The sequence below is a fragment of the Xiphophorus hellerii genome, chromosome 21 (genome assembly GCF_003331165.1).
Source record: "Xiphophorus hellerii strain 12219 chromosome 21, Xiphophorus_hellerii-4.1, whole genome shotgun sequence".
Lineage (NCBI taxonomy): Eukaryota > Metazoa > Chordata > Actinopteri > Cyprinodontiformes > Poeciliidae > Xiphophorus > Xiphophorus hellerii.
Window position 1 is genome coordinate 1,386,045 of NC_045692.1, and position 20,356 is coordinate 1,406,400.

General features: G+C 43.4%; 1 protein-coding gene across 2 annotated transcripts in view; it reads left to right on the forward strand.

The window, feature by feature from the left end:
- Nucleotides 1-1,070: 1,070 nt before the first annotated feature.
- tgfbr1b (transforming growth factor, beta receptor 1 b) overlaps nucleotides 1,071-20,356 on the forward strand; it is a 54,212-nt gene continuing 34,926 nt past the window's right edge. For both annotated transcript variants that reach the window (XM_032551697.1, XM_032551698.1), the window contains exon 1: nucleotides 1,071-1,192. In XM_032551697.1, coding sequence (XP_032407588.1) covers nucleotides 1,129-1,192 — 64 coding nt within the window. In that variant the 5' untranslated portion in view covers nucleotides 1,071-1,128. The remainder of the gene's footprint in view (nucleotides 1,193-20,356) is intronic.

Here is a 20,356-nt window from a genome sequence, read left to right on the forward strand (position 1 = left end):
AATATTCAGATATAGTTTTTTCTATTAGGAGGTCAAGGCAAAGCAATCTTAGTCCTATAGCACATTTTCAGGAACAAGTCAATTCAATGTGCTTCACATGATTAAAAGGAAAATAAAACAATAAACAAGCTAAAACATTACAAGTAGCAAAGCCAGGGAAATAAATGAAAGGTTAAAAGAACAGACCTTTTGATGTTCCAGTTATTTATTGGAAGGAGCTCTGAACAAATGTTAATTTATTCTTGATTTAAAGCATTTCTGATGTTTTTTTTAAAAAGAATTTCTAGATTAGGGGAGCATAAAAACTGAATGGATGCTGCTTTCCATATTTGGTTCTGGGGAAACAGAGATATAGAACCAGAATACCTGATTGATCTGGGAGGTTGCTAAATTAGTGATATAATAGTTGTCAATTGATCTATTTAAATGTACAGAAATTGGTAAGATTTTGTGTTAGTAAAAATAGGGTTGTCCTTGTAAATATTTTCTCAAGCAAATGCTGTGGCAGCCAGTGACTGTGTCAGTTATTTATGTGTTGACTTGTAGAGACACTGACATAGTTCTCTTTTCCTGGCTTGAAAATGCGTGTGTGACAATCCTGTGTCCTCAGGACAAGTCTGGATGTTTTCAGTTTCAACATTGATTGTGTGGAAATAAATTATAAAGATTTTATCCCAAAACTTACCTTTTGATTTTAGGTTTTTGAAACGTTTCTTTTAGATTACACACACGCCCACACAACCTCCTCTCATCCAACACACAGTTATTACTGTAGCATTTTAGAGTAATAAGACAAACAATGTATTAGAGCTGTTTGTCTTGTAAAGTTACTCAGAATATAATTTACTATGAATTGACACTTTATGGATGATTTTGAAATGAGTCATATAACTCACATTTTTGGATTAAAATGTTGCCATTACAGTGAACTGCAAGTGTTTGTTTACAGGGGTGGTACGCTTCTAATTCAATGGGACGGGGTATTAGTCCCTCAACCAATCAGCCTATGCCTTCACTGGAACAGGCGCTGTGAAGGCGGGACTAGACGCTCTGTCAGCCAATAGGCGCTAACCATCCTCTGAGCTTAGAGAAGTTAGCAGACGGGTGCCAGTCTGGTCTGTAGCCACGATGGATGCAATAGCATGCCTTCTGATGGTCCTTCTGTCCTGGACAAGGTTACATGATATTGACGGTAAGAGTCATGAAGATTTTGGAGTTGTTCGTTCCGCTTTGAAGTGTACTTGTGGGTTTCGCTCTCTGCCCGGAGAGCTTCGCTAGTAAAGCTCTTTGTTGAAGAAGCCCGTAAAACGCGGAGTGTATGCAACTAAGATGGCGCAGGGTCTGTGGCCAGCCCGCTGCCGCCTGTCTCAGGAATGTTTATTGTCTGGCTGATGGGGGGGGGAACAAGCAGGGAGCTTTAATCAAACCCGGAGTTAAAAGCCGTGTTGCTGTTCGCGCTGTGGCTAAACTGGCCGGTGTCTGGACTCAGTTCGCCCACAAAGAGCGTTCGGGTCCGCTGTTCAGGGGAGTTGTCGGCAGTTTAGCTAACACAAAGTTGTCTGGATTTCTCATGTGATGTTTGATTCTGTGAGGTAGAAGTTGCTTATTGACTTTGTGGTCGGATCGTTGCTTCGGGTAGACATTTCAGCTCCAGATATTGCTCTCGAGACATGAATACCTGCGTGTGTGTATATAATTCAGTGCGAAGCGATTGTTTCTAACTTACCGCAGTTACTCATTTCACATCTCTTCATTTCACCCTGCGGCGTTGTTGTGGATATTGCAGAAAGATTTGAGTGCTCTTTGATATCCAACGAGCTATTAAATAATTATTACTGTTTACACATGAACCAGTTGTTACTGTTTAATACCCACCAGAGGGCTGATTTTCAGCAGGTTTCCTTGTTCAGTTCGGCTCTGAGCTTATTAACCACTGAGTTGAAGTTAGCTTCTAATTGGACTAAAGCAGGTGCTTCCAACTCGTCTTCATTTTGAGCCATATCAAGGTATTTAATGTTCTCAAAGGACCGGCTATTACAGAATGTATTGATAAAACCCATTAACAAACTTAAAATGTTAATAAATACCGGTAATAGTGCTTGTTAAAATGAAATAATACGGAACTTTTTTCACATTGGTGTAATTTGGTACTAAGCAGATAAAAACTGTTTTGACTTGGTTGATTAATAATGTTTAAGCATGATACTGTTTTCTTGAAAGTTCTTATATGTTACCCTGCATCTTTAGGTAAAATGCATAAGACTATTTGAAATAGGCCTTTTATGTTTTTACAGGATAGAGTAATGTTTCACAGATCATGTTTTTGTTTGCAGAATATACTAGGTTTTGATCTAAACCAGAATAAACAGTTGTTGTGTCCTAAAAAAAACAATGAAACAGGCCAAGATCTGCCTGTCAGATGTTTACATCAGCACTCTGGAGATATGTTGGTTTAATTTCACTGTAAGTATTGATCGTAGGATCCCAACCAGTGATCTCCTCCCAGTAGAACCTGTTGGTAATCCCAGTGAACACACACATTTCTGTAAGCGTGGATCTCTGTGGACAATGGAGAGCAGAGCCCGGTTTGCTCTAATTTAGCTGGAAGAGTATGGAGACTGTGAAGGGTCTGGCGTTATCTGGGTTATAGATGAGCAACATTTAATTTCCTTGGAGATAAAATAAGTGTCTGCATCTCAATCTGGTCACATTCCAGTGGGTGGTTTACACAATGCTGAGGAGTTTTCCCTTCTCCAGACCCAACGTGCCTCACATGAACATGTATACTAAGAGACAGTATAAATTTTCTCTAACTAATTTGGAGACTAACATGTTTCCTTTGTGTAGAGAGAAAAAGAGACGGGGCGGGCGAGGAAGTGTCAGCATGAATGGAGGAGGGAGGTTTTCCATCAGCAAGCAGAACAATCTCAGTCGAAGCAGCTGCTGGCTGGCTCTTAAATTAAGAACCAAATTGTTGGTTCAATTTAGGGAGGGAGGGAAGGAATTCCTCGTCTTTGTCCAGCATCAGGACTGTCACGGCAGGTTGGTGCGTGGCAGCATGGAGCTCGGCCATCTCTACCTGACTAGAGCCCAGTGTGCTGTCTCTGACGAGAACAGAGCCAGGAGATGCTGCCCTTATTTGAAGCATCAGATCTCTGCTGGCCCTGCCGTCACGTTCTGCTCAGCACCACACCCTGCAGCAGCACCAGCACTCACACACACACACAGCATCGGTGGGCTACGTGGGATTCTCCTCATGCTAACACAGACTGCTTCTAGAGCTACCAGAGAGGAACTGCTCCTGTAGATGTCCAGAGAATGACTCACGTCTGGCTGACTTCCTCTGTTTGCACCATGTCATTACTTCATTCCTCTGCACAGTCAGCTCACTGCTGAGCTGCTGTCCTGGACCAGACGATTAATCGAAAGAATAATTAATCGAGTAATCGGATAAACATTTTTTGATGAAATAAAATATCGGTAAATCTAGCATAACAGCAGTGTTACTATCAACATCAGTCTAATTTTTCATATTTGAGCATCCCTAACAATCACTTTTCTGTAGTTTAGAAAATTAACAATAATAGCTCACTTTCTTAGTTAACCTGAAGAACATTTATACAGAAATCTGAAATTATATTCAATTTAATAATCATGAGGCAGGCCTACAAATACGCTTATAAAAAATGTCAATGCTCCAGCTTTTAGTTTATGTATTCATCTTCAGTCAATTTAATAAATGAACTCTCACCTTGCCCAGCCATTTATAGCTCTTGTGTCCATATTAAAAACCGGAACATTTTACGCTAAATAATAAAACATAATTTAATGAAGCGTTGAGGCAGATAAATTTTCCTCGAGGAATTTTAATAATCGAGGTACTCGAATCATTCGAGGAATTGCAACAGCCCTAAATACAAGCACGCTCTCTAAAAGATCAATAAACTAATTTCTACAGAACATTTAACACTGGAACTTGGAAGATATTTTAAATATTCAAAATACATAAGCAAACTATAAATAAATAAAATAGATTATGAAGTCTCTGTAAACAAACTTACCCTATAAAATATACTGGCTAAACTGCCAGGTAGGACTTTAAATGGGAAAAAAGTGCAAACTTACTGTGTGCTGGGTGTCAAATGTTTGCAGGATCCTTTGAAATTCTGGTTTATTAATTAGATTAAAGGGCATCATCTGTTCAGTGATTAAGCAACTTGTCTTGGTGCACACTGTTTCATTGTTTGTATTTAGTTGTTGATTAAACACCTCAGTGATTGTGGACTGTCAGTAAGATGGTGACAGCCCATTGTTTGAAGTTTTGTTCACCAAGCTGGTAAACATCCATCGGATGATTACAGTTTAGGTACAGATACATGTTTGTTGTGTTGCCGTGTTCAGTTGCTACAGTTTTACGACACAGGTTCATTCAGACTGTCACGTTCGGCTTTTAAACCTGCGTTTCTCTGGCTCACTCCTCCTGACCGGGCTTAATGCTGCACTCTGTACCGGACCATGAGCCTGGCAGGTAACTGATGCCAGAGTTCACTCATCCTTATGGACTCGGCACACGAGACCAGTGCCACTCCCTCTCCACTCATCTGCAATGGAACTTGTGTGGAGAGGTGACAGTTTCTTGTCCTTGAGCTTTTGCATGTAGATGCGCTTACCTGGGCACATCTGTTGAAGAATGTTAACTTTTGTTCACTTTTCCCGTGTTTACCCCTAGTGAATTTCTGCTACTGTTTGCCACTCGTCTTATGTTGAAATGGGTTTCAGTTTCCTTAGAGGTCTGAGTTTAGGATTTAAACAAACATGGAAAGAGTCCAGGATTATTCCATTTCTGTTCCTTATCTCATTCTTTTAGTCTTTTTGGGATTCTTTTTCCAACTGAGCTCAAAACAAAGTGCTTTGGACTGGTTGTTGCTATGGTTACAGGCAGTTTTCAGATGTGATGCGTCTTCTGCGTTAGAAGAAGAAAACTAAAAGTGATTTGATGTGGTGATCAGTAATGTGATGCAATAGCTCTTCTGTGATCATGGGACATTTCATCTGTCTCAGTGGGGATTGTAGTCATGGTGCAGTTACAAAGTTGTAGGTTTGATTCCAGCTTGCTCATGTCACCTGTTGACTACCTGTTCATCTCTACATGTGACCTCATCTGACTGCATAATGTGAAAGTAGATGAATATTTTTCTCATGTTATCTGGGATGTTTTAGTTTCTTCTGCTGGGAGACAACATTGCATGTGTTATGTGATTCTACCAAATGCTTGTGTTGTGTAGCATTTTCCTTGTGTGTGTGTGTACGTGTGTGTCAGCACACTCAGTGTCTCAGAGTGGAGGAATGTCAGGCATGTGGGCGACCCTGGCTGCCTGTTGTCTAGGTGCAGGAACCACAACTAATTAGAAGGGTTTTCTAGATGCTAGTAGCTGCTGGATCCAAAGGGACAAATGCAATAATGAGGCCCAGGAGTAAATGAATGTTTGAGCTCCACAGAGACGGGCTCTCTTTGTAAAAGTTCAGGTAAGCCTGCTCCTACAGAAGCAGATATTGTTCTCATACTGGACACCTTCCATCAGATCAGATTATCCTTAGACTGGTTTTACCTTGACTTAATGCAGACTGAAGATAATTATTATTATGCTTTTTGTAGAAACCATATGCCCATTTGCTAGGTGTGGTTTACCTTGTTGCTGGGGTAACACCTAGCAACAACAGAGTTGCTAGGTGTGTTTCAGATCTCCTCCTCAGCTGATCATTTAGTGTTAATCTGGACATAACTGGGTTTTAACCTATCAGTTAATGTTCAATAGAATACATGGATCGTATGTGTTTCTGGTTGTCCAAACCTTCTTGGAAGGAAATGACAGCATGGCCGCCAGTGTTCCCTTTGACAAACACCAACTTAAGTCAGCTTCAATGTTGACAGCAAAGTGTGAAGCAGCTACTTCAGGGCCTTTAGTCAACCTGAACAAGAGGCTGACTGTGGAGGTCATGCTGGGTGTAACAGAGACAACTTGGCTGAGGACAGAGGAGGACACAGTGGGACAGTGGGATGGCGCTGCAGGACCCAGACAGCCTGGGTGAACTACGACTCATCTTCCTCAAACATTCCCACTTCTGCTGCTCACATCCCACATTCCCTTCTCAATTCTGCCAACTTCTCTCTCTATGTGTAATTATGTGTGTGTGTGGGGGGGGGGGGGGGGTGTTCTTTAATTTCATTTGTCACTGACATGGATATTTGCACAGCATTTTAGAAATAATCTTTGAACATCCCAACAACCAGTCCTGTATCAGTTGGTGTGATGAAACCAACAAGATGCTGCTGACGATTGGCTCTGATTGGTCAGTTCTTAATGGAAGTTCTTCTATAGCGTTCCATTTGAGGACTGACCTGGTAACAGAAACCAGATCTGGCTAACCTGGAGACTCTAGGACAACATGAGGTGGATGTTTTAAAGAGGCTGCCTGGAATTTGTTTGACCTTATTTGTTGAATCTTTTTTCCCTTATAAAGTACTAAGTTATGCACGTCTGTGTTGTGTGTGGGCTGGAGCAGCTGTCTATCCTTTAGGTCAGACTTCTGTATATTTATAAGAGCAGACAGATGCTCTACCTTGTCCTCCCCGGGCTGGTCCGTCCATCTGTCCATCTCTTTGTCCATTGGTCTCAGCTGTTTCTCTTGACAGGCTGGATTTGTGGTATTAAATAGTTTTCATAATGATTGGTTGGAACAATTGAAGCTCTCTGCAGGTACAGGAACTCCATATCCTCGTTTATTAGTGAGCTATTAAAGTTAGAGAGTAAAGGCTCACCGTAGAACGTCTGGGCTTTTTAAAACCAGACCCACTGTTGTCCTGTCTGGCTCCTCATCTGCACTCTGCTCTGAATAAAGCAGTGTGTGTGGGGGGGTGTGCGTGTGAGTATGTGTGTTATAAGGAACATCTGGTATGTGTTGCTCATCTTTCACTCCAGTTTGGACATAGAAAACAATTGAGCAGAGCAGATAGCAACCTTACCGCTCCTCTAGTTGTTTCGGTGGGAGTGAGGGGTGGATGGGGTCATGCGTGTCTGTGGCTGAGGGCCCCCATTCTCAGCATAAATCGATCACATCTAGTACAGACAAAGGTCTGACCAGAATGGGCAGATGGGGGTTGGATGGGGGGTCATGGCCTATGGAAATTTTCTGAGGTTATAAAAGGCAGGCTGGTGCAGAGAAATGTATTCTTTCTTTTGCACACACAGATACTCTCATTTGAACACAATGATCACGTGTGTGTGTGTGCGCGTGTGGATGGGGGGCAGGGCACCATGTGCATGTCAAACTTTTAAATATGTTTCTCATTTATTTGCCTACATTTAGGCATCAGAATTAATAAAATTATCACGTTGGATTCATGACAAGATAATAGATTCAAATTAAAGCTGCAAGCAGCCTCGGGCGGCCCTCGCAGCAAGCGCCGCTCCGGCCTATTGGCCACCGCGGGGGTTCCGGCCACCGCAGAAGCTCTCGCACGATTTCCAGAGCCGCAGCCAACTCCCCACCGCAGAAACTCTGCCGCAGTTTCCAGCACCGCCGCCCGCTAGCCGTTGCAGAAGCTGTCGCGCATTTTCCACGCCCGTCCACCGGGCGACACGCGTGAATGCGTTCGGCGGCGCTCCCCGACGACTGTCAAAAAATCTGGTGCAGATCAGTCGATGCGTCGAGGAGATACGGCCCATGTATTAACTTAGGGGGCGCAGTGGAGTCAAATTACATTTCAAACCCGTTGGGCTCTTTAGAGGTGAACAAAGGTCATACATATCCAGTTTGGCGCCAATCGGATGATCTATGCGTGAATAAGAGCCAAACGTATGCATATGGCGAGGGACTGATATTCGCCATTTGGCCACGCCCACACGGTTCAGCCAGCAGCGAGCATTGACAGAGTTTATCATCCGAATCATCTTGATTAGGTCAAGAGAGCCATAAACGGAGCTTTCCAAGTAAAAAAACGGCACTTCCTGTTCTGAGGGGGCGGGGCTTAGATGACGTCATAATATGATGACATAGGGTCGTCAAGGATCCCACCAGGGTCACTCGTGCAAAGTTTGGTGCAGAAGCTATCGACCGTTCACAGTAAAATACAAGACTTCCTGTTGTCAGGGGGCGTGGCCTACGTGACGTCATCATTTGACCATTGGATATTATTGGACACAAGATAATGATCAATAACTCAAACTTTGGTGTCTCTGTGAGTTTTTGTGTTAGAATTACAAATTATTTAATTTTTTCCTTTTCAATTCAACATTGAACTGTCATTCCGTAGGGCAATGCTGCCCTCTGGTGTCGAATTACTGAAATTACTGAAATAGTTTCATTATTTCAGTAATTCGACACCAGAGGGCAGCATTGCCCTACACATGACAAAGGATACCCTTTGTATTACACAGTCGATCACAGGGGATCTTTGAGCCTTGCTAACCCCCCTTCCACCTGTTCAAATGTCACCAATTTGATAACTTTAAATCAGACATGCCTTATGATCAGACTGACCGACTTTGAAGCCGATCAATCGAAATCCCAAGGAGGAGTTCGATCAAATACGAAGGCTCTAAATGTCAAAATCGAGGTCAAATGAACTTCAATCTAAAATGGCCGACTTCCTGTTGGGTTTAGAGCATGGCTCCAAGAGACTTTTTTGTACGTCCTGACAAGATACACATATGTACCAAGTTTCGTAATTCTAGGATAAAGCATGGCCTGGGGCTGTTCATTTAAAATACTCTAGGGGTCGCTATAGAAAAATTAGGCCACGCCCACCAAATATCGCTATGGATTCCTGTTCGGGGATGGATAAGGATCCATCCTTGTGAGTTTGGAGCAGCTCACCCCGAAACTGTGGAATTCAGAGCCAAACGAAATTCGACGGCGTTCACAACGCCGCCACGCCCACCTGCTTCATCGCAGCCGGTCGGGGTTGGAATCCACAACACACCAACATGTCTTCTGTCTCTGGACACAGTTTCATGTTGATTAGGTCAAAGGGCTAAGATAGCGACCGTTCACAGTAAAACATTACACTTCCTGCTCTCAGGGGGCGTGGCCTACGTAAAAAAAAAATTTCACTGCAGGGTATTATAGGACACCCGATGCCGATCAATCACTGAAAGTTTGGTCCCTCTATGTTTTTTTGTATAGGAAATATAAGAGGTTTTTGTTTCATGGCGTGTAGGTGAACTTTGACCCCTGGAAACCCCCCTTCAACATGCTCCAAAACTCACCAATTTGATAACTTTAAATCAGACATGCCTTATGATCAGACTGACCGAGTTTGAAGCCGATCAATCGAAATCCCTAGGAGGAGTTCGATCAAATACGAAGGCTGTAAACGGCCAAATCAGGGTCCGAAATGGACCTTCAATCCAACATGGCCGACTTCCTGCGATACTTGCACTATGACATTACTTGTAAATTCTGAGCGTCTTAGTGAGCTCTACAACTGTACCGAATTTCAAGTCTCTACGATGAAGTAAGTGAATAGCAATGGGTCTTTTGAAAATTGCTAGTTGCCGCCGTTGAGCAATTTTTTTTGCGATTTTTGCGGCGACCTTAAAATTCAAAATTTTTAAACCGCCTAGTCGCTTCCGCCAAGTTTGGTGAGTTTTTGAATATGATAAAGCCCCCAAAAAGGCGCACGAAGAGGGGGGCAGAATCGTAAGAAGAATTAAAGCTGCAAGCAGCCTCGGGCGGCCCTCGCAGCAAGCGCCGCTCCGGCCTATTGGCCACCGCGGGGGTTCCGGCCAGCGCAGAAGCTCTCGCACGTTTTCCAGAGCCGCAGCCCGCTCCCCACCGCAGAAGCTCTGCCGCAGTTTCCAGCATCGCCGCCCGCTAGCCGCCGCAGAAGCTGTCGCGCGTTTTCCCCGCCTGTCCACCGGGCGACAGGCGTGAATGCGTTCGGCGGCGCTCCCCGACGACTGTCGAAAAATCTGGCGCAGATCGGTCGATGCGTCGAGGAGATACAACCCATGTATTAACTTAGGGGGCGCAGTGGAGCCAAATTACATTTCAAACCCGTTGGGCTCTTTAGAGGTGAACAAAGGTCATACATATCCAGTTTGGCGCCAATCGGATGATCCATGCCTGAATAAGAGCCAAACGTATGCATATGGCGAGGGACTGATATTCGCCATTTGGCCACGCCCACACGGTTCAGCCAGCAGCGAGCATTGACAGAGTTTATCATCCGAATCATCTTGATTAGGTCAAGAGAGCCATAAACGGAGCTTTCCAAGTAAAAAAACGGCACTTCCTGTTCTGAGGGGGCGGGGCTTAGATGACGTCATAATATGATGACATAGGGTCGTCAAGGATCCCACCAGGGTCACTCGTGCAAAGTTTGGTGCAGAAGCTATCGACCGTTCACAGTAAAATACAAGACTTCCTGTTGTCAGAGGGCGTGGCCTACGTGATGTCATCATTTGACCATTGGATATTATTCTACACCCGAGGATGATCAATAACTCAAACTTTGGTGTCTCTGTCAGTTTTTGTGTTAGAATTACAAATTATTTAATTTTTTCCTCTATAATTCAACATTGAACTGTCATTCCGTAGGGCAATGCTGCCCTCTGGTGTCGAATTACTGAAATTACAGAAATAGTTTCATTATTTCAGTAATTCGACACCAGAGGGCAGCATTGCCCTACACATGACAAAGCCCTTTGTATTACACAGTCGATCACAGGGGAACTTTGAGCCTTGCTAACCCCCCTTCAACATGCTCCAAAACTCACCAATTTGATAACTTTAAATCAGACATGCCTTATGATCAGACTGACCAAGTTTGAAGTCGATCAATCGAAATCCCTAGGAGGAGTTTGATCAAATACGAAAGCTGTAAACGTCAAAATCGAGGTCAAATGAACTTCAATCTAAAATGGCCGACTTCCTGTTGGGTTTAGAGCATGGCTCCAAGAGACTTTTTTGTACGTCCTGACAAGATACACATGTGTACCAAGTTTCGTAATTCTAAGCTAAAGCATGGCTTGGGGCTGAGTTTTTGAAATATTCTAGGGGGCGATATAGAGAAATTAGGCCACGCCCTCCAAATTTTGTTATGAATTCCTGTTGGCGGGTCAATAAGGATCCATCCTAGTGAGTTTGGAGCAGCTCACCCCGAAACTGTGGAATTCAGAGCCAAACGAAATTTGACGGCGTTCGCAACGCCGCCACGCCCACCTGCTTCATCGCAGCCGGTCGGGGTTGGAGTCCACAACACACCAACATGTCTTCTGTCTCTGGACACAGTTTCATGTTGATTAGGTCAAAGGGCTAAGATAGCGACCGTTCACAGTAAAACATGACACTTCCTGTTCTCAGGGGGCGTGGCCTACGTAAAAAAATAATTTCACCACAGGGTATTTTAGGACACCCGATGACGATCAATCCCAGAAAGTTTGGTCCCTCTATGTGTTTTTGTATAGGAAATATAAGAGTTTCGTGTTTCATGGCGAGTAGGTGAACTTTGACCCCTGGTAACCCCCCTTCAGCAAGCTCATACAGTCACCAATTTGATAACTTTAAATCAGACATGCCTTATGATCAGACTGACCAAGTTTGAAGCCGATCAATCGAAATCCCTAGGAGGAGTTCGATCAAATGCAAAGGCTGTAAACGTCAAACTCGAGGTCCAAAATGGACCTTCAATACAAAATGGCCGACTTCCTGTTGGGTTTAGAGCATGGCTCCAAGAGACTTTTTTGTACGTCCTGACAAGATACACATGTGTACCAAGTTTCGTAATTCTAGGATAAAGCATGGCATGGGGCTGTTCATTTAAAATACTCTAGGGGTCGCTATAGAGAAATTAGGCCACGCCCACCAAATTTTGTTATGAATTCCTGTCGGTGGGTGGATAAGGATCCATCCTAGTGAGTTAGGAGGAGCTGGGCCCGAAATTGTGGAATTCAGAGCCAAACGAAATTCGACGGCGTTCGCAACGCCGCCACGCCCACCTGCTTCATCGCAGCCGGTCGGGGTTGGATTACTCAACACACCAACATGTCTTCTGTCTCTGGACACAGTTTCATGTTGATTAGGTCAAAGGGCTAAGATAGCGACCGTTCACAGTAAAACATGACACTTCCTGTTCTCAGGGGGCGTGGCCTACTTAAAAAAATAATTTCACCACAGGGTATTTTAGGACACCCGATGACAATCAATCAATGAAAGTTTGGTCCCTCTCTGTGTTTTTGTATAGGAAATATAAGAGTTTCGTGTTTCATGGCGAGTAGGTGAACTTTGACCCCTGCTAACCCCCCTTCAACATGCTCCAAAACTCACCAATTTGATAACTTTAAATCAGACATGCCTTATGATCAGACTGACCGAGTTTGAAGCCGATCAATCAAAATCCCTAGGAGGAGTTCGATCAAATACGAAGGCTGTAAACGTCAAAATCGAGGTAAAAAATGGACTTTCAATACAAAATGGCCGACTTCCTGTGATAGTTGGCTTATAACATTAAATGTAAGTTCTGAGTCTTTTGGTGAGCTCTACAAGTGTACCAAATTTCATGTCTCTACGATGAAGTACGTTCATACCATTGTGTCAACAGAAAATTGCTAGTTGCCGCCGTTGAGCAATTTTTTTTGCGATTTTTGTGACAACCTTAAAATTCAAAATTTTGAATTTTTCTAGTCGCGACCGCCAAGTTTGGTGAGTTTTTGAATATGATAAAGCCCCCAAAAAGGCAATTCATTTGGGTGGAAGAATAATAAGAATAATAATAATAATAATAATAATAAACAGTACAGATACAATAGGCCTTCGCAGCGCTTTGCTGCTCGGGCCTAATTAAAGCTGCAAGCAGCCTCGGGCGGCCCTCGCAGCAAGCGCCGCTCCGGCCTATTGGCCACCGCGGGGGTTCCGGCCACCGCAGAAGCTCTCGCGCGTTTTCCAGAGCCACAGCCCGCTCCCCACCGCGGAAGCTCAGCCGCAGTTTCCAGCACCGCCGCCCGCTAGCCGCCGCAGGAGCTGTCGCGCATTTCCCCCGCCCGTCCACCGGGCGACACGCGTGAATGCGTTCGGCGGCGTTCCCCGACGACTGTCAAAAAATCTGGTGCAGATCGGTCGATGCGTCGAGGAGATACAGCCGATGTATTAACTTAGGGGGCGCAGTGGAGCCAAATTACATCTCAATCCCGTTGGGCTCTTTAGAGGTGAACAAAGGTCATACATATCCAGTTTGGAGTGAATCGGATGATCCATGCTTGAATTAGAGCCAAACGTATGAATATGGCGAGGGACTGATATTCGCCATTTGGCCACGCCCACACGGTTCAGCCAGCAGCGAGCAATGACAGAGCTCATCATCCGAATCATCTTGATTAGGTCAAGAGAGCCATAAACGGAGCTTTCCAAGGAAAAAAACGGCACTTCCGGTTCCGAGGGGGCGGGGCTTAGATGACGTCATAATGTGATGACGTAGGATCGACGGGCAAGCCTCCAGGATCACTCAGGCCAAGTTTGATGCAGCTCGGTCAAAATATGTGGAATGTAGAGGCAAACGTATACGAACGGCGTTGCCGCCATTGAAAACTCTTGGCACTTTAAAGCAAGCGAGACCAACTTCCTATCTGTCATCCAACACAGAATCACCTTGATTAGGTCAAGAGAGCCATAAACAGAGCTTTCCAAGGAAAAAAACGGCACTTCCGGTTCCGAGGGGGCGGGGCTTAGATGACGTCATATTGTGATGACGTAGGATTGACGGGCAAGCCTCCAGGATCACTCAGGCCAAGTTTGATGCAGCTCGGTCAAAATATGTGGAATGTAGAGGCAAACGTATACGAACGGCGTTGCCGCCATTGAAAACTCTTGGCACTTTAAAGCAAGCGAGACCAACTTCCTATCTGTCATCCAACACAGAATCACCTTGATTAGGTCAAGAGAGCCATAGATGAAAGTTTCCAAGGAAAAAAATAGCACTTCCTGTTCTGAGGGGGCGGGGCTTAGATGACGTCATAATCTGATGACATAGAATTTTCAGGTATCACACCAGCATCACTCAAGCCAAGTTTGGTGCAGCTCGGTCGAAACATGTGGAATCTAGAAGCAAACGTATGGCATCGGCGTTACAGGTCACTTCGCCACGCCGCCACGCCCAGCTGCTATCTCAAAGCCGGTCAGGGTTGGAATCCTCAACACACCAACATGTCTTCTGTGTCTGGACACAGTTTCATGTTGATTAGGTCAAAGGGCTAAGAGAGCGACCGTTCACAGTAAAACATGACACTTCCTGTTCTCAGGGGGCGTGGCTTAAGTGATTTCATCATTTCACCACAGGGTATTTTAGGACATCCGATGCCGATCAATCACTGAAAGTTTGGTCCCTCTATGTGTTTTTTTATAGGAAATATAAGAGTTTCGTGTTTCATGGCGAGTAGGTGAACTTTGACCCCTGCTAACCCCCCTTCAACATACTCCAAAACTCACCAATTTGATAACTTTAAATCAAACATGCCTTATGATCAGACTGACCGAGTTTGAAGTCGATCAATCGAAATCCCTAGGAGGAGTTCGATCAAATACGAAGGCTGTAAACGTCAAAATCGAGGAAAAAAATGGACGTTCAATACAAAATGGCCGACTTCCTGTGATAGTTGGCTAATAACATTAAATGTAAGTTCTGAGTCTTTTGGTGAGCTCTACAAGTGTACCAAATTTCATGTCTCTACGATGAAGTACGTTCATACCATTGTGTCAACAGAAAATTGCTAGTTGCCGCCGTTGAGCAATTTTTTTTGCGATTTTTGCGACAACCTTAAAATTCAAAATTTTGAATTTTTCTAGTCGCGACCGCCAAGTTTGGTGAGTTTTTGAATATGATAAAGCCCCCAAAAAGGCAATTCATTTGGGTGGAAGAATAATAAGAATAATTAAAGCTGCAAGCAGCCTCGGGCGGCCCTCGCAGCAAGCGCCGCTCCGGCCTATTGGCCACCGCGGGGGTTCCGGCCACCGCAGAAGCTCTCGCGCGTTTTCCAGAGCCGCAGCCCGCTCCCCACCGCGGAAGCTCTGCCGCAGTTTCCAGCACCGCCGCCCGCCAGCCGCCGCAGAAGCTGTCGCGCATTTCCCCCGCCCGTCCACCGGGCGATACGCGTTAATGCGTTCGGCAGCGCTTCACGACGACTGTCAAAAAATCTGGTGCAGATCGGTCGATGCGTCGAGGAGATACAGCCGATGTATGAACTTAGGGGGCGCAGTGGAGTCAAATTACATTTCAAACCCGTTGGGCTCTTTAGAGGTGAACAAAGGTCATGCATATCCACTTTGGCGCCAATCGGATGATCTATGTGTGAATTAGAGCCAAACGTATGCATATGGCGAGGGACTGATATTCGCCATTTGGCCACGCCCACACGGTTGAGCCAGCAGCGAGCATTGACAGAGCTCATCATCCGAATCATCTTGATTAGGTCAAGAGAGCCATAAATGGAACTTTCCAAGGAAAAAAACGGCACTTCCTGTTCCGAGGGGGCGGGGCTTAGATGACGTCATAATATGATGACATAGGGTCGTCAAGGATCCCACCAGGGTCACTCGTGCAAAGTTTGGTGCAGAAGCTATCGACCGTTCACAGTAAAATACAAGACTTCCTGTTGTCAGAGGGCGTGGCCTACGTGATGTCATCATTTGACCATTGGATATTATTCTACACCCGAGGATGATCAATAACTCAAACTTTGGTGTCTCTGTCAGTTTTTGTGTTAGAATTACAAATTATTTAATTTTTTCCTCTTTAATTCAACACTGAACTGTCATTCCGTAGGGCAATGCTGCCCTATGGTGTCGATTTACTGAAATTACTGAAATAGTTTCATTATTTCAGTAATTCGACACCAGAGGGCAGCATTGCCCTACACATGACAAAGCCCTTTGTATTACACAGTCAATCACAGGGGATCTTTGAGCCTTGCTAACCCCCCTTCCACCTGTTCAAATGTCACCAATTTGATAACTTTAAATCAGACATGCCTTATGATCAGACTGACCGACTTTGAAGCCGATCAATCGAAATCCCAAGGAGGAGTTCGATCAAATACGAAGGCTCTAAATGTCAAAATCGAGGTCAAATGAACTTCAATCTAAAATGGCCGACTTCCTGTTGGGTTTAGAGCATGGCTCCAAGAGACTTTTTTGTACGTCCTGACAAGATACACATATGTACCAAGTTTCGTAATTCTAGGATAAAGCATGGCCTGGGGCTGTTCATTTAAAATACTCTAGGGGTCGCTATAGAAAAATTAGGCCACGCCCACCAAATATCGCTATGGATTCCTGTTCGGGGATGGATAAGGATCCATCCTAGTGAGTTTGGAGCAGCTCACCCCGAAACTGTGGAATTCAGAGCCAAACGAAATTCGATGGCGTTCGCAACGCCGCCACGCCCACCTGCTTCATCGCAGCAGGTCGGGGTTGGAATCCACAACACACCAACATGTCTTCTGTCTCTGGACACAGTTTCATGTTGATTAGGTCAAAGGGCTAAGATAGCGACCGTTCACAGTAAAACATGACACTTCCTGTTCTCAGGGGGCGTGGCCTAAGTGATGTCATCATTTGACCATAGGGTAGTGTAGGGCACCCGATGACGATCAATCACTGAAAGTTTGGTCCCTCTATGTGTTTTTGTATAGGAAATATAAGAGTTTCGTGTTTCATGGCGAGTAGGTGAACTTTGACCCCTGCTAACCCCCCTTCAACATGCTCCAAAACTCACCAATTTGATAACTTTAAATCAAACATGCCTTATGATCAGACTGACCGAGTTTGAAGCCGATCAATCGAAATCCCTAGGAGGAGTTCGATCAAATACGAAGGCTGTAAACGTCAAAATCGAGGAAAAAAATGGACGTTCAATACAAAATGGCCGACTTTCTGTGATAGTTGGCTTATAACATTAAATGTAAGTTCTGAGTCTTTTGGTGAGCTCTACAAGTGTACCAAATTTCATGTCTCTACGATGAAGTACGTTCATACCATTGTGTCAACAGAAAATTGCTAGTTGCTGCCGTTCAGCAATTTTTTTTGCGATTTTTGCGACAACCTTAAAATTCAAAATTTTTAAATTTTCTAGTTGCGACCGCCAAGTTTGGTGAGTTTTTGAATATGATAAAGCCCCCAAAAAGGCACACGAAGAGGTGGGAAGAATCGTAATAATAATAATAAACAGTACAGATACAATAGGCCTTCGCAGCGCTTTGCTGCTCGGGCCTAATAATAATAAACAGCACAGATACAATAGGCCTTCGCAGCGCTTTGCTGCTCGGGCCTAATTAAGAACTGCAGTTTCATATATTTAATATGAATGTAACACTGGACGTTTAACAGCAATTAGAGCCTCTGGAACTAACGGTATGCAAGTAAATTGCCTCTTTGAGGCCTTTTTTTTTATCAAACTCATGTAAAGATTTGAATTGATGAATTCAAATCTTTTCAAGATGCTTGTGAGACGTGCAAATTGATTAATTTGATCATCTGTTGAGGCAGCTAGAAAGTAAATTATTTTAATTAGGACTGTTGTAAACAATTATTTTAGTAATCAAGTAATCAAATAAAAAAATTTATAAAGTTAGATATTGGTACATACTGTCACATTGGCGGTATTAATATCGGATATCAACATAGGCCCAATTTTTTATATTTGTGCATCCCTAATAATTACTTCTCTGTAGTTTAGAAAATTAACTTGTAACAATTATAGCTCAATTTTTAAGTTAACCTGGATGCAAATTATTCAAAAATCATAAATTATATTAAATTTAATAATAAAGCACACACAAAGTGTCACAAAGAGACTTCTAATAATTCTGCTTTTGATTTATGTCTTACTCTTCTGTCAGTTTAATAGATGAACTTTCACTTTGCCGAGACATTTATAGTTTTGTGTCCATATGAGCGACATATCTTTGGTAACTTCGTCACACACAGAAACACATCTGCCAGCTATGTACCGCCACTCATATGTTGCGACCGGGATGGTAGGAAATTTATTTTTCTAAGTTTTTCACAGAACTCCTATTGGTCCTGTGAGAAATCAATGAAAATCCTTTTATTCACTTATTCATCAACAACTCATAGGCGGAAGTGAGAATGTGGCACAATGCAAATGATCATCCGTCTGGAATATGGTGGCTAAAACGTAGGCCTGTCACGATAGCAAATTTTGCTGAGCGATTAATTGTCTCAAAAATTATTGCGATAAACGATAATATTGTTTGAAGACCTTTTTACACTGATTTAATGGAAATGACATAATAATCCATGCGATTTCTTGCCAAAGATAGATACACTTTATTTTCAAAAGAACACTAAACACTGGAACTGATAAACAAAATAAACAAAACAACCAAAAACGAAAATAAAATGGTCTCCATTAACAAAAAACGCACTTGAAAAAAAAAACTAAACAACATAAAGCCAAAGTGGAAATAAATACTGCATTCAATCAAAAGAGTGCAGATTATGAAGTCTGTGTACTATATTGCCCTTCAGTAATAATTAGATTTAATAGAGAAGATGGGCACATCGACTACCTGATGCAATAGTTCACACTACATGATTTTTGCTCCTATTTTTCCCCTTACAACAATCTTAGAACGTTGGTCTTTCTAAGATTGTGTGGTGTGTTACGGTAGATCGTCCTCCGATCTAAATCAGGGTTTTTCCCCGACTGGGCGCTTTAACGCAGCCTGTTGAATGTGACAGGTAGCCAATCAGAAAGCGCGGATTCCCTCCGCACTTTCTGAGGGGAAATTACGTCGGGGAATCCCAAACAGCTGACACGGCGCAACCCGAAGTCCAGCGGACATTGGAGATGATATGTGGAAACAACATTAATGTTTATTCAACATGCAAAGAATATAGAAATGACAAGAGGAGGAGTTGGAGCGAAATTGCTACAGCAGTTGATAAACCCGGTAACTTTCAGCTGTTCTTCGTTAACGTGACGTAAATAGGTTCTAATGATTTTCATTCAGTCAGGACTTTACGCTGACACTAGCCACATGCATTGCAGGTAGATTGTAGTAAAGCATTGATTAATGCCTGGTTTTAAAATTAGTTCACTGGACTTGTAGCCATTATTCTGTGCCCATTGTTGGACACCACACGGCAGGAACGAATCCGATCGAACCGTTATACCTAGGATTTCTGTCGGCTAATGTGTGGTCTGTCAGGTTTTGAAAATGGGCCGACAATCGGCCGACAGCTCTAAGATTGTGTAGTGTGCGCTGGGCTTTACACTGAGGAAATGAGGAAGGGAGGAGTCAGTGGAGAGCACCGGAGTTGAGCCTTTTTTTCCATTCAGTGTCATTAACAGAAAGAGAAAAAGGCCGGAAGAGACGATAATGCCGATAATTAAAATGATGTCGATAGTACATTAATCGATTTATCGTTTATCGCGACAGGCCTACTAAAACGTAAAATATAATTTAAGCTTTGAGGCAGATAATTTGCCTTGAGGAATTTTAATAATCACAGTATTGTAATCATTTGAGGAATTACTACAGCCTTACAAATTGTACCACCCAATGTTCTTTTATAAATAAAGTGGCACAGGTAAATACAATCCTTTTTACATGTTGAGACATGATTCTTGACATCCTTGTTCATCTAGAAGGGACAGAGCAGACTGGAGGAAGCTGAGATAGTTCATGGTTTGCAGCAAGATACTGCAGTTCAGTCTGTTGTTGAAAGCATCATCTGTATCTGTATTTTGACCAACTAAGTTGCATGAGGGACAGTTGTCTGAGCAAGTAGCATTGGGTCACACAATAGGCTGTCATGACAAAGCTCAGCGTTCAGACAGACAGGAAGTGACTGATTCAGAAAGCCCAGACCATACACACACACGCACACGCCCACACACAGACAGCACAGCACACAAACATCCATCGTAGCTGTTTGAAAGATTGCTCTGATGTGATGTGGTTAAGCCATGGCTCTGTATTGCTCTGATTATACAACATCTCCAGACTCAGTGGAATGTAACCAACAGCTAGTTCTACATTCCACATGATATAGAATGTGTTCTGCAGTGAAATCTCAAATAACACAAGTGCAGTATTAGAATAGCATGGAGTTTAGCATGTTTGTAACTCATTTCAGAAAGTGGCTCATATTTTGTATGAATGTATCCTACATAGAGTGAAATATGTCAGTCATTTAAGTCTTGTTATTTTGGTGAATGTAGACTCTGAAAACCCAAAGTTTTTCTCTCCAGATGGCTATTGCTGTTTCCTCTTCATATGACCAGTGGTCAGGCATCACATGATGTGAAGAACACAGTCACAGGATATAAACACTG